General features: G+C 42.1%; 1 protein-coding gene across 3 annotated transcripts in view; it reads right to left on the reverse strand.

Moving 5' to 3' along the window:
- EPHA4 (EPH receptor A4) overlaps nucleotides 1-14393 on the reverse strand; it is a 102493-nt gene that overhangs the window by 53548 nt on the left and 34552 nt on the right. For all 3 annotated transcript variants that reach the window (XM_057370769.1, XM_057370768.1, XM_057370770.1), the window contains exon 4: nucleotides 8319-8474. In XM_057370769.1, coding sequence (XP_057226752.1) covers nucleotides 8319-8474 — 156 coding nt within the window. The remainder of the gene's footprint in view (nucleotides 1-8318; nucleotides 8475-14393) is intronic.

The raw sequence follows: 14393 nt of genomic DNA on the forward strand, positions 1-14393 counted from the left end.
ACTCTGGTGGCACCCAAAATAAAGCTCTCTAGAGCCACAAACAGCTGCACGTTTCTGTCACAGAGACAGAGGCCTCCTTCAGGAGYTCCCTTTTTAATGCCAGATTATTCTTCAGCCACCAGCAGTGGTAGTGAATTATTCTGGCAGCAGCATTACCCATTAAGGACTGAACTGATATTATCAGTTTTAGGACTGTAACCACATCTGTTTACTACTAGCCTATGGTATAGTTAAGATTTATTACCTTGAAAGATCTTGCTGTGGGAGGAGATCTATTAAAAACGCAAACTGAAACCCACACTCTCCATGGAAGTGCTAATGGAGATATTTTAAATACATACCCTCAAGAAGGCAAGCCTTTGTTAGGAGCATCCTGTCAGTCACCAGATCAGTGCATTTAAAATGTACCTCTTTTAAAAGAAAGATGCTTTCAAAAGATATGTATGCGACTAAGTAACAAGCAGGATGAAACTTCYGAGCCCTGGAAGGAGAAAATGATGTAAAAAATAATTTACTCCGTCTGTGCGGGCACGTGTGTAAAAGCACATTTCTCCAGCAGGTAACGGATGTCTCTGCAGCCAGGGCAATGGATAATTATTTTCAAGTGGGTTGTCACACTGCATTCAGCCTGCGTTTGCCTGACAGTGTGAAATCGGAAGGAAGCTTCATTGGCAATTCCCACCAGACATCAGAAAACCTCAAGCATGTGGAAAAGACTTTAATCTTCTTTAACCATTCCCACACTCTCCTTGAAGAAAATATAACCTCTTTCTTGAGGCAGAAAAAGCAGACCTTAGCTTGAAAAGGATTCAAAATCATTTAAACAAACAAAAAAAATATATAAACTTTGTATTAAAAATAATACAATAACCTGCTGCTGTTCGAAGCTTTCTTACTTCACCCTAAAACTGTGAAACCCCTAAAAAAATACTGTTCAATGCAGCTGAGTGCCAGCTCTGGGTGTTTGCTAATCAAAGTCCATCAGGCAAAGCAGCAGGCTTCAGTGTGCTTTGGACCAGGACTGACAAAAGAATCCTCTTTATGAGCCTGCTCCAGAGATGCTGACCCTCTTCATCRGCCCTGATTTCAAAGGCAGCTCAGGGCATTCAGAAATCTTGAGCTAATTTGCTACATAATAAACAAGATTCATACAAGAGGCAAGGTTGCTATGACTCACCGTCCTTTAAAAGGAGCCTGGGATGAACTGGCCTGTTTTGAATCGGCAGCTTGGCCTTGGCTGCACTACAGAGGAGCAGCAGAGTCTTTGATAAGTTAAAGGAGCAGCAGGCACCTGGGAGCGAGCATCCCACTGCCTAACAGCGAGAAAACCTGACTAGAAACGCACTCTCAGAAGCGGAGAAAACTTTAGCACATCTGCCGTACGAGATCTGAGAGCCAGCTTTTTGTGCGTAAAGCAGCGAGGATAAAGACACCAAAAAAAGAGGCGTAYAAAAGAAAAGGAGCGCACAATGAACGCTCCCAAAGATCTTTGGAGCACGTTTTAGTACATCAGGTAGCCGTGCAAAGGCTGGCTCAGGCACAGGGCAGCACTGGGGCTCTGCTGAGCTGCTCTCGTGTTGCCAGCATCGCCATTCCCTCAGCAAGGCCCCGCCATGCTGATCAACAACTCTCATCAATGCTAACTCCATCACCAGCCTACAATCATCTCCCTGTGGGCAGGGCTGAGCACGAAACAGAGTTGACTATTTTCAAATTAAATAAATATTCAGTGTCTTTAGGAGTTTAAAGTTTACTCACTAAAATGTCTGGCAAAGCGATGCCAGGCCCCGTGTTCAAAAGGAAGCTCTTTGGCCTCCTCTTCCCATCTCATCTTCATTAAACCATGCAGCAGCGGAGCTGTCAATGATGTTTCAGCCTGTGAGCTGTGATGCCCTTCAGATACACCTTTGTTGTTGATCTCTAACCATCTGAAAGCAAAGTTCTAACACAGAGTAAATACCTGGGCTGTGTACGTTTGTGTTTACAAATAAAGCCCGCACTTTCCCGTGACAGTGGTTCATGTTGCTGCCASTAATTGCTTCTTTCAGCAGTTGTGGACAGGTCCCCTGTTGTTGTGGGCTAATTTATACAAGTGCTGGCAGCCCGGACAACCCTCGCTTCTCGTCTGCCTGGCTATTCCTGACCATTTATCATTACAGATTATGTGTTTTTACAACCGGTGAGACCAAAGCCAACAGGCCACAGTACGCAGCAGCCACTCGAAATACCAGTCATCAGCTCCATTTCCTCCCCCTCTCCTCTCTGCACAGAGTTAGCTTTACAACTGGGTTATAATGAGGCAAATRATTTGGTAAACAATTCTTCATTTATTTACTTGGGCAAGATTCCTTTGACTTCTCCAGAGTCCTGCCAAGCTAGGGCTCCTGGACCAGCACCAGCGATAAAATGCCCATTTCACTGGAATGTAGGATTTCCTATTTACTTGCCAAAAGTACCCTGGTTACCAGCTTCACAATAGGYTTTGTTCCTTTCACCCAGAGAACAATCCACTTAAAAGCTCCTCTCCTAAAGAGGCTAAAGAAGTTAAGCAAAGAGGTCCAGTTACCACTGCAGAGGTGTGGGAAAACTGATCTTGCAGGTACCACTCCTTTGGGCTCCGGACTTCTCTTCCAAGAACTGCCATATAAGAACATTTTGCATTGTCAYGTATGCAAAGACATGTTATCACATCTACTCTAACACACTGTGCTGCAGACAATACACCTGTGTTCACTYGCTCTTTCGAGATAAAAAGAATTCCACTGCGGATACCAGAAAGTTATCTGACAGTCTGACAGGAAAGAAATCCAACCAGAAAAAGAAGTTGTTCTGTAATTGGCCCAGCTGCTGAATTTCTTATTCTGTTTGCTCTCTAATTTACTTCAACAACTCTACAGAACTGGGTCCTGACTAACCAAATCAAAKCCCCTACTTAATTGAGTAAATGTCTCTGTTAATTTAAGGCTCTAGCCAGAAAATCAGAAGACAGCTAATAAACAGTTGCTGTATTTAAAGGAGTGATGATTTTAAGTCTACTGATTACAAACACACACTGTCAAATTAGTCCCGTCTCTTCTCTTCRAGCCATAGCCACTCCCCTTCTTATTCAATTCCCTCAGCCCGTCACCACACACAAGGGGAGACAGCTTTCTCCTTTGAGATTCCCATCACTCACAATCCCTTTCTCTCGGTCTGGCAGCGATGCAGCAATGGATGCTCTATTTTCCCAGCCTACGTGAAGAAGAAAAATCATTCTCTCCTTACAGCCTACCCACTGTTCCCTCTGCTCTTGCAACTGTTGTACTACAGGTCAAAAGGCATTCTGATGTACTACTTACATAATGAACAATCTCATATGACGTTTTAAGAACAAAATCATTTACTGAAGATACAGACATTATATATAAAGATGTGAAAGAGTAATAAATTTAATTTCTGAAGGTCAGACTCTCTATTGGTGTATTATAGAGAGTGAGCTTTGACAGCAGTAGTGCCAGCACAARTGTGGAAGTGTGGCAAAACCATTGCAAAGCCACCTAAAATGCAATAGCCAGCACGATTGTGTGGTGTATCCTACTTTCTTTTCTCCTAACAGCTGCAACAGAGATAACCCATGTCTGACTGGAAACTTAGAAAAGGAACAATTTGAAGGAAAAAGAGCATATTTGTTTATTTATATTGTTTATAGTCTAAGCAATCATTATAAACATGTGCTCAAATTATCAGCTCCTATGTAATTACTCACTTGCAGCCACAGTTATTAGGTAGGAAAATTCATTCTTTTTTTGAAATAGCAGGCCAAATATTTAACTCTGAGATACGTTAAATGTAACACAAGATTGCCTTAAGGGTGTATATTAGACTGCAACATCTACAAGATTGAAGTGTTTAGACCTTTCAGACCTTTTTTAAAGACTTGACCTTGGAAACAAATAAGGACAGTGTTATTTTAATGTGCATTCAAATTTTAACAACACAGTCACACAGCTCTAGTGGAATTCACATAGAGTTTCCACTGTAGATTGCTCATCATTTCATTATGGTTCATTATGCTGATAACTGTCAGAAAGCATTAGAAGCAGGAGCCTTGAGTAATAGCACTGAAATGGTAATTTAAAAACAATATACTTTCTGGAGGAAATACAGCAGTGCACTAAATTCAATTAGAAGAGGGGAATTTAAAGACAAGTAAGTGATGTTTGCTGTTTGAAGTCAGGCTATTCAGTTTCTTGATAACCTAGACTGGAGAAGGTCCTTTTAAAGCAGGCACTCTTCTCTTGCATCTCACTAAATCTGCTCTTATTATCTCTAAGCTTCTCCAGTATAAACTGTCTTAAATGCAGCCGTTTTTGGAATATTTCAGGGCATGACAAAATATCAATCAATCAATCAATCAGTCCCCATTTGGGTGGCACAACTGACTAAATTATTCAGGGTCATTTACCGAAGCAGATTTCAAGCTGGACAGTCCATGATGGTAATCTCTCTTTTGTAAAGGGCTCCCAATTAAAAATCATTAATAATTTGAATCGAACAGACAATATAAACAATACAAAGCCATTCCGTTCTCGCTCATAATGTGAGCATTGTTTGTTAAGAGTTAGAGAACCCAACTCATTAACGGTGGGGACGCAAGAGCAACGCCCATTAATTTGGGTGGGAACTGCACCTGCCCGCACCAGGCTGCAATTCACAGGRTATCTCCTTACAGAGAAGGGAATTCAGGGACAAGGGCCATGATTGAGGCTGATTTGTTTTCCTGCCCCGTGGATTYGTGTGTGGGTAAGGCAACTTATTCTCCATTACATCGCTAACCTTATGAAAGACCCTTCCTCTCTCCAAGTGCTGAAATATAATGAAGGTCTGCAGCGCTGCCTTGACATTACTTTTGCAATGCTTCCAAAAGGGAGAGGCATCCGTGTTTTCACGGTTTGTGCTCAGGTGTATTACAAGTCAATCATCCCATCTCCATGCCCAGGCACACAGATGACAAGCCCACTGTGCTACAGAGCTCTGAATTCCCAAGTTTGGCCAAAGCAGCACATCCAGGGTGGCTCTGCCCCTCGGTGGTGACAGGTACATTGATGATTTGTCCTCAGGGGGTAAGTGTGAGGGGAAAGATGCACAGTAAAAATGTGTGTGGCAGGGTGCCTCTGCCTGGCCTTCAGCACAGCCCACTCCACTGTCTCTACACCCACACTCTGCCACTTTCTGCTCTTACTTGTACAAATTTTAACCAGGCAGAACTACTCACTCTAGCAGAACTGGAATAAAGCAGAATACCAAAGCTACATTTTGATTTACTTGCTTAGGAACTTGATGCCTGGTTTACCTGAGGTTAGACACAGTTTTTAYAGCTCAGCAAGGGATGGCAGTATCMGAAAGTGGTGTGTTATGGAAGGATAAAACTCAGGAGCACCTCTCCTGGCCAGCACACCAGGAAGTAGCTACTGCTTTTGTTCCYTATCATGGGAATTGCAAGAAAGGAAAAAAGAAGGGGAATTCTCCAATTCCCTTTCATCCACCAGCACAATCAGGCTAATGGAAAGTCCTAACAGTCTTCTTCCCCCTACCTAGGGGGAGAGATAAGTGACAAGGCCAGCCAGTTTATTACTAAAGGAAATCAATAGCCAAGGGTCAAAGCTTTACAAAAACACATCTTAAGAAGGCTGAAATTCTTCATCTTAAAAAGTGTTTACGAATAATAAAGAAAGGATCAATCCACAGTCCATTCCAGGTGTTCTTTCCAAATTATCCAATGTTACTTTTATTCACCTGGTCTAATAGTTCTCCAAGTGAACAGAAACCTGATTTTACAAGCCAGTGGAGCAGAGTCTATCTTTTTGCTAGAAGAATGGATCTCAGATACTGTGTTTTATTTCTTCATTAGTGTGCCGTCACACTGAGCGATTACTAAATGCAGGCCTGAATGAGAATACCAGAGTTAAAGAGAGCATAATGAACAAAGAAGGTGCCTGATTATTATGGCTGTCAGCACAAGGGAATTGGGTTTGTCACCTGGTTTAACCAACTGGTAAGAACTGATTACAGTCAGAATCCGCCTGAAAGCACCTTTGATRTTTATGCTCCCTTCTGTCTCCACTTCTTGTCAGACAAATGGGGACCYTTTTCTGAAGGGTCTTCCTTCAGCAGAAGCCATCTGAACGCTGTCCCTTTTCCAGGTAGGCAGGCAGAAGGTCACTCAGAGGGAGAACACAGCAAAGGAAGAGCCCCCCAGAGCCCCTGCACCCTCTGCACCACCTTCAGCAGGGCTGGATTTGCTGCCTGAGCAGGCACCAGCCTTCGAGCACAGCCAAGGCAGAGCTCAAAGAGGGGCTTTCAGCAGGCATAGCAGCCACTGAGGAGCCACAGCTGCCCCACAGGCAGCTCAGAAACAACTCCTGCCTCATCCTTCACCTTGGACCACAGRAAAAGGAGCCCTCAAGCTACAGGAYAGTTCAAAGCTGTGAAGCAGGACCTCCAGAGACACGCCTGTTTTCCAAGAGCAGGTATCCACAGGGTTGTAGTGATAGGAGGGCTCTGCATGCAGAGGTGAAGACTGAGGCCAGCACCACAGCCTTGGCCTTTTCTCCTTTCCTCCATATCTTCAGGGTAAAAGACCAAGATCAGGAACAAGCTTTGACTGACCTCCAAAGACAGGAATGGGGAAAGGTGACCGCAGTAGGCCCAAGACTTGACAAAAAAGGRCTAAGCTTGCAGGGGTACATTTTGCAATACCAGCAAACATACATATCATTTGCTTACAATTTCCCCATCTGGAAATGTTTTGCTCTCTYCTCATACCTCACTGAATGCACATGCCTATTTAAATTCAACCAGTTGATCACTAATTTGATTTCAATTTGGTCAACATATCACTCACCAGGACCAGGGCTTTGAAACACTTTTGTCAGTATAATGTTATTTAGGGTGTACATTCCAAACAATAGTTTTGTTGTTGCAGAAGGACATTCTTCCTATCAAACTGGTCACGTTTTAGATCTCCTAGTGTAAATTATATTATAGAAAGCATGTTCCTGCCCACTTAGGCAAGGTTTCACAACACAGTTAGACTCCATTCCCAGTCAATACTTGGCAAGGGATAYGTTCACCACTCTGCTTCCTGCTAAGCAAAAGCAGCTGCTCTTGGCTATGCCCCGGCCTCCTCAACCACCACCCAGCAAAACTCATTCCTAAAGAAAAAGGAAATAACTGGAGAACAGCTGCAATCAAGGGGGTGAGGGGAAAGGATGAGTGCTAGCTTAGTTATGGACATACTCTGTTTCTGCCTTGTAAGGCAGAAATTAAGGTTTAAATAAATGTGAGTCATCTGTCACAAAATTAATTCACAATATATTAAAACATTACAAAACAAGTATCTCGGCCTTCCCTCACTCAGAGACAAACATACACACTCTGTACATAAATATACAGCTGAACTCCAAAAGTCTGAAAACACTTCCAATTGCTTTCAGGGAAAGCCACACATGGCTGTGCATCCCTTTCACTTACTGTTTCAAACTGCTCTKCTCCTAAGAAAGGGAAAACTAAAGAACCAGATGATCACAATTTAACACCAGGACATGCCTGGAATCCCAGGTCTTTGGCTGCATGAGCCATTAATCAACACTAGGACAGGGARTTTTTCCAGCAATCCTGTGACTGTGCTCAATGTACCACTCCTTCTCCCTGTTGAAGGCATTTTGGTGGAACCAAAGCAAATGCCATTTGCTGTACATGATGTATTTATCCACACARGATAAAATAAACCATGCTTTGGGTGTTGTTTCATTACAGTTTAACATTTATTATTACCACCCCTTTCAGATGAACACTTAGGTTCCCAAGGGTTACCAGCCGTATTTCAAGCAAATTAGAAATATATGAGATTATAAATACTACCTGCTTACCTGAAGTCATATAGTTACAAGGAAAGCTTTCACAATTTCTACAAATATCCATATTAAGACATGAAAAGTGATGTGATCAACTGGCCAGGCGGTCAGACCAAAACTTAAGCCTGCATTTTACTTCTACCTGTGTTACTGTTGTGAGTCCCTCTTTTGTAACTGTGTCTCCTCCCAGTCTCCTGATTTATTTACACTGCAGCTCTCAAGGGTCAGCACAACCATGCCACCACTAGAACTGAGGGCTGAGAACTAATACCTTCTCTCAGAAGTGTCAGCCAAAATGCAAACTGCATCCTCAAAGGGCCATCAGAGCTACCGAATGCTGCTGTCGGAAGCAAAATGCTTTTTAGAGACAGAGAGAAGAAATGGGTGATAAAAGGAGGAAGCAATGTTCAAAGACCAACTTACGAGTGCAGGGCATGGAGGCAGCGTCGTTCTCSGCTCGGAAAAAGCCCCGATCGCAGGTGCAGGAGGTAGAGCCTTCCCAGATGGAGTAGCTGTGAGGCGGGCATTTGGCACAGGCAACATCTGTCGAGAGAGCCTTGTAGTATCCRATTTTGCAAGCTAGATGGGAGGAACAGGAAGGGAGAGTGTTACTGGCCCAGGCTGTGCTCATAAATTGCTAGCTTACTCATTCAAAATCAAGGCAGGAGACATTTCAAAGAGATCTAATGATGTCCTCTTAGCCCCAGGTGAAGAATTAACAATCATCACACTCTTAATGGGTAATCCTATGTCAGGGGATACTGATTTCTAATTCCAACAAGAGCCATTTTAAAAACTGGCTTAGAGATGGCAAAAAAAATTATACTCTTCTGTTGCCACTGCCAGAAAATCAACTGCCTCTTTGTGCTCACTGTGGAGTCACATGTGGCTTAACCCATGTCCACCTGCACCCACACACCCACACACAGCATGACAAAAGGGGTGCAATTGGTTTATTCTATGACCACTTAAGGAATGGCAGCTGACAGTCAGACACTGCCAATTTTTAAGAGGGAGTGGGGCAGGAACCCAACATGCCCGGAAATGGCACATCTCCCTGCTGGCAAGGCAGAATTCATTTGGCTCTTTCTCCCCAAGGGAGGAGATCAGCAATGCTCTCCCCCTCCTCGAAGCCAGGGCACAGCAGTGACTGCACCACTGCCACCAGAGCCCACATGCTTTTGGCAAGCTTTCAGTGACATCATCTTCATAAATGCAGTGCTTACACAAATGGCTACTTTTACATCACTTGGAAAAAACTCATTAGCATCATTAATAACACATTAGCATCATTAATAACACATTTTCATGGTGGCTAACAGGTATGTCATCCTAGAAATTTCCCCCTTTGGCTAGAGATAAAAGCCCACCATCACCACCATCGGCTTTTAGCACTACAGAGAAGAGAGAAAATACCCAGGCACGCAAACCAGTAAGAAGGAAAGGTTGTTCCCAGTATTTACTGTATGACTCACTCCTACTTCTTGTCATTTATCACCTACGCTACCTTTAGGGTTCCCCTGTTACACACAGGCTCCTGTTGGGAGGGCACAAKCCCCCGCACAGCCAGGGCTCGCTCGAGCTGTTTCAACCTTCCTTTAGTCCCCCTCGCTCTTTCCCTCCTTCCCTTCATGAAGCCCTCCAGTGGGAAATGGAGAGGGATATTAGTAACTCATTTATAAAAGAGCAAGTTACTTCATTCTGATTAGCCAAAGCCATTTATGAAACGTCCTTAACAAGCGCTGCCTTTACGATGTGMGAGCGCTGGGACATCAGCCCGGTGTCACTGGCTGGGGCTGCCCCGGGACCAGGGTGCCTTGTGAAAACACATTGCTCAAGTGACTGAGATCTGCTCTGCCAGAGTTTACATGCAGCCTGTTATTAGATAAGGCTCCACTCGCAAGGTGTGTTTTGGCCGTGMTTCAAACTGCCTTGGGTTTTCAATTAAAATCAGCCACCACAGCTCTGGCACGGAGGATGGCGGGGGTCAAACCCTGCCCACGTCAGGGACAGTTTTAGTCCCTGAACACAAATACAAACCCACCACGTCTGGCCCATGGGCCAGGCACTCGCAGGATGCAAAAGCAACTCCTGGAGAACAGCTTATTCTGCTTGGGATGGGAATTGCCTAGCAAAACAAACCAACCATGAAAAACAACCCTTCCTTTTTTTATACAATTTGCACTATCTGGTGAGCAAGTTGCTRTATCAATACAGGTCCTGYTTKTAACAACAGCAGCAGTCAAATAGCRGATGCTGGTCTTAGATAATACTCYTGGTTTTCACWGTCACARCTCAGAGGAGAAACATGCCTCAGTCTATATATGACCAGGACAGACAATATATAAAGACAAGGCATTGAAAAACAGAATATGAGAGGAAACTAAACTATCTGCTTTTATCTACAAAACTCTTTCTATTAAYCAAGGTTTTAAAAACTAAACATGTAAACGCTAATATTACTCTTAATATGAACACCACAGTCCACAGAAATCATTCAACAAAGCCATCTTTTGCATATTCATGGTATTAAAATACTTATATATTCAATAATCTAGCTCAAGGCTGAAAATCCTGTTTGGGTGATAACATGCTTCTAGAAAGACAAGAAAATGTCACAGGGAAAGATTTTTGTGACCATTTCTCCCTGTCTTTTCATCCTCCGTGGTTTAAAAGGGAATAGATGGATTCAGTGGATACTGCAAGGTCAACACACTGTAACTCAAGCAATTTTTTTCTCCCTCGTTTCATGCACTGTATTTTGTTTTCTACTATATTAAGCCAAGATCATTAATATTTCAAGACCTGAAGAAAGCTCTCCAAACACAGTGGCTGCTCCTAAAGCACACACAGCCATTTTGCTTCAAAAATCAACTACTCCTGAAGACAGTTTTCTTCCTTTTAGTGTGCTCAGAGATTCACCACATTTCATAACAGACCTAAAAGGGCATTAGAGAATGTGCTGCATTAAACCAGTAGTTCTTTGCCCCCRAGAGCTCCATGGTACCGCCACTTAAAAACTCAAACCTAATCCTGTAAAAGCTGTTTTTAGCATGAAGYGCTGCTGACACACCTATTACAACTATGGATGGGCTTTTTTTTTTTTTTGAAGGTTAATGATTTAGTAGTCAAACAAGAAGCCTGTATAGAACTCATTCCCTGGAAGTCTTTATTGCTTGCTCATGACAAATCTTCACGCGGCTGCTTTTCTAGGAAGGATTTGCTGGGTGAGACCCAGCATGAATGGGGTTCTTACACAGTTTTCGAAAGATGCCTTTGTAAAAAGATTAGTTCACATGTGCAATGTAAACTTTGAGTTCAATTTCTTAGCTTTGCCTTAATTAGTTCTTTCTGTTAGGTTTTTTCTTTAAAAAAAAAAAGGAGAAAAACCTTTTCTCACATTCAGATCACCCACAAGTGTAACACGGTTACAATCGACTGCACCACATTCAAGGGAAATTCTCAAACGAAAATATTTTCAGTTCACAGTTTTTTCTCAGTACAAGTCATGTTAATTTAAAGGAACATCAGCTTGAAATAATTATTCTGATGTCTTTGAGTTATAGTATTAAAATCTATTTGATTTCTATTTGTCTTAAAGTGAGACAAGATCTGGCAAACATTGCTGATCATTATTACATATTTTTTTCYTTCTTTTTTCCAAATTCACCAGAGTGATACATGTCAAAACTGCAAAACTTACTCTGAAGAATTATGGAACTTTAGTCAAAACTAAATGTAAATTTTCTCAAGCTGTTTTTCAAACTCCATTTTCACATTAAAACCTGATTTTCAGACTTAAAGCTTCCTCCAAAAAAACAGAGAAAAAAAATACATGTGTGGGCTGCAAAGTCTGCTTGCTTAGTCTGTCCAAATGCTGAAWTTTCTACTAAAAAATTTCAGACAGCAATTTCAGAATTTAAAAACTCATCTCATAGTGGATGAGGCTCTAATCACATTCTTTTTAAACACAGCTGCAACAAAAGATATGTATTAAATTGGTTTTAACTATTTTTAAATAAGCTATGTTATTGAGGTTTTTTTTTTTTTATTTGGGAGTGATGGAAATATTCATGAAAATTATTCTTTTGAATAGTTTAAAAAATCCCCCAGTACKTGCTCTTAAATTGTTCCTTTGTGAAAATGGCAATTATTCTTTCCATCAGAGTTTGGAAAAGGCTTGACATACTCAATAGTCATTTAAAGAAAAATAAATCGGGTAACGCCTTGCAAAGGGTTGGATAAAGAAATCTTCCCAACCTCCTTGTTGAAGAGTCCCTAAACCATTAAAAATGCAGTGCATATTATAAAAACGTCTCGGGGAGCTTCAGGCAGAGGCTCTGGCAGTGCCTGGAGGTTGAACAGGATGGAGGCAGGGCTGGCTGGGATTTGAGCAGTGATGGGATGGGGAAGATCCAGGAGGGCCAGTCCTGAGCTGAGAATTGCAGGGCAGGAGCTCAGGCAGCAGCCCTGGACACCAGGGACCAGGGCCAGGAGAAATCCTGCTTGAAGCCTCTGCTGGAGAAGAGGATTTGGAACCAAGAAAATAGTGATTTCTGATTAGGACCTAATAAAGTGAATAGGGGGAAAAACAAGCACAGAAGCTTGGCTCTGCTAAAGTAAATCCAGTTAAATGAATGAAGTGACATGAGAAGCAAATCTGCCATGGATGTTGTGCAATGCCAATTTCCAGAAGCCCCATGGACGTGGTCCTGCACAGGCCGGCAGCACTGGCTGCAGATCTGTGGCCATACAGAGCCCTGTGCCAAAACTGAGCTCTCCACACAGGCACCATGAGCAAAGGGCTCCCAGCCAGGACAGCACCACAACCAGACAGAAACCACGCTCCTCCTGTCCAAAAGGAACCTACCTTGCACCACTGAGAACATTTATTATCACAGACAAGTGACTAATACAGCAAAAAAACTGTGGAGTCAGCCCAACTGTCAGAAGCTATGCATTCCAGTTTCCATTTTTTGAAGCAGAAAATATTCAAGAAAACTTYAAAATTCCTCAAGATGCAATTTTGAATCAAATCTCCCTCCACATACAAGAGAAGAGGGAAAACTACTTTTAAGTCAAAGACTGTAGCAAACTTTAAAGGAAGATTCTAAAATAGTACTCTTGGTGAAATGAAGGACAAAGCAAATAATTTAATAAGAGGTATTTCAATGTCACATTTATAYATTTCAGTGAAGAAAGAAATCTGTGTTTAAAGACTTGAAAAATACTTTGATAGCATATTTTATGTCTTTCATCACTGGTTACTTTTTCTACAGCTCTTCTCTCTAGAAATATTTTAAGCTCATGTTTTAACTGCACCCTTAGGAACAAAAAGTTACTTTTACTTTTCCCCTTGAATGTTGTTCTTAGTCTTTAAGAGGATGGATTTTCTCTCTCGCATTGTAACAAAACCACATCTGCCACATAAGAAGGCAGCATCTTCTCAGCTTTCTTTTACTGTTATTACCATTTCTGAACAGATTTTTGTGTGTTAATTATAGAACTCAATTGTTTGGATAGTCTCTTTTGATGAGCTTTCTGCCCCGCACCATGAACCCCTCCGTTATTGTACAGCTGTTTTACTTCCAAATGCTCATCAGGGTTTCCTAATTGTCAAGCTGTCCCAGCAACTAGTTCTTTTGACCTAAAAGTCAAAGAAAGGGAGTCACCCTTGTCTCCCCGACATGAATACTGCAGCAGTCCCAGTGGCCCCCCCGACACCTACGAGACAATGCCTTTCCAGATCATTGCCACTACAAGCATAATTGGGTTTTCGGTGAAATGAGAAGATTTAAAATAGGATGAATTAATGAGTTTCTTGTAAAATTAAGTCGTTCTCCTGGTCCAATCTAATTACTCACTGTAATGCCCCTGAGGGTGATAAATAAAGATCCTTAGAAGCCAAGGGAGGGAAAAAAAAAAGAAAAAAAAAAAAAAGAAAAAGCTTTCTCTTGAGCATTTCTTAAAAGTCAGGTTGTAGAATGTGATGTGATGTACCAAATGCTCTTTCCAAGTAACATCAGATTCCTTTGATGTTCACACTGTAAGATCTTTGCCTCCTGTTAATAATGACTGTACTATTGCCTCACATAAAAAAGAGCTCCCCATCTTTAGCTCATATCTCTGATGAGAAAACCAGTATTTCTACACACTAAGCATGTATTTTTGATGCATGACTGACATGAGGAAACACAAACACAATCCCACCGGGGAAGAGTCTAGACTGTTTGACTGCAGAGCACTTTTACTTCATGATCGGGTACCAATGCAGGAAGTTCAAAACAGAAGTAAAGGGACCTTGGAACACAAATATAGTATGAGGAAATCCAAATTCCGAGTRTCCAAGCCACTGGACCTGTACATGCAGGTACCCTGGCAGGTAAAGCACTCAGACCTCCTTTGCAAAGCTGCAGCATAAACTTGAGTGGAGGAGCTTTTCACACATCCAATTTGAACAATCATAAAAAAAAAAAAAAATTAAATCCTTGGTTATTT

The sequence above is a fragment of the Malurus melanocephalus genome, unplaced genomic scaffold (assembly GCF_030028575.1).
Source record: "Malurus melanocephalus ecotype Western Australia unplaced genomic scaffold, MMel_1.1 scaffold_132, whole genome shotgun sequence".
In the NCBI taxonomy this organism is placed as follows: domain Eukaryota; kingdom Metazoa; phylum Chordata; class Aves; order Passeriformes; family Maluridae; genus Malurus; species Malurus melanocephalus.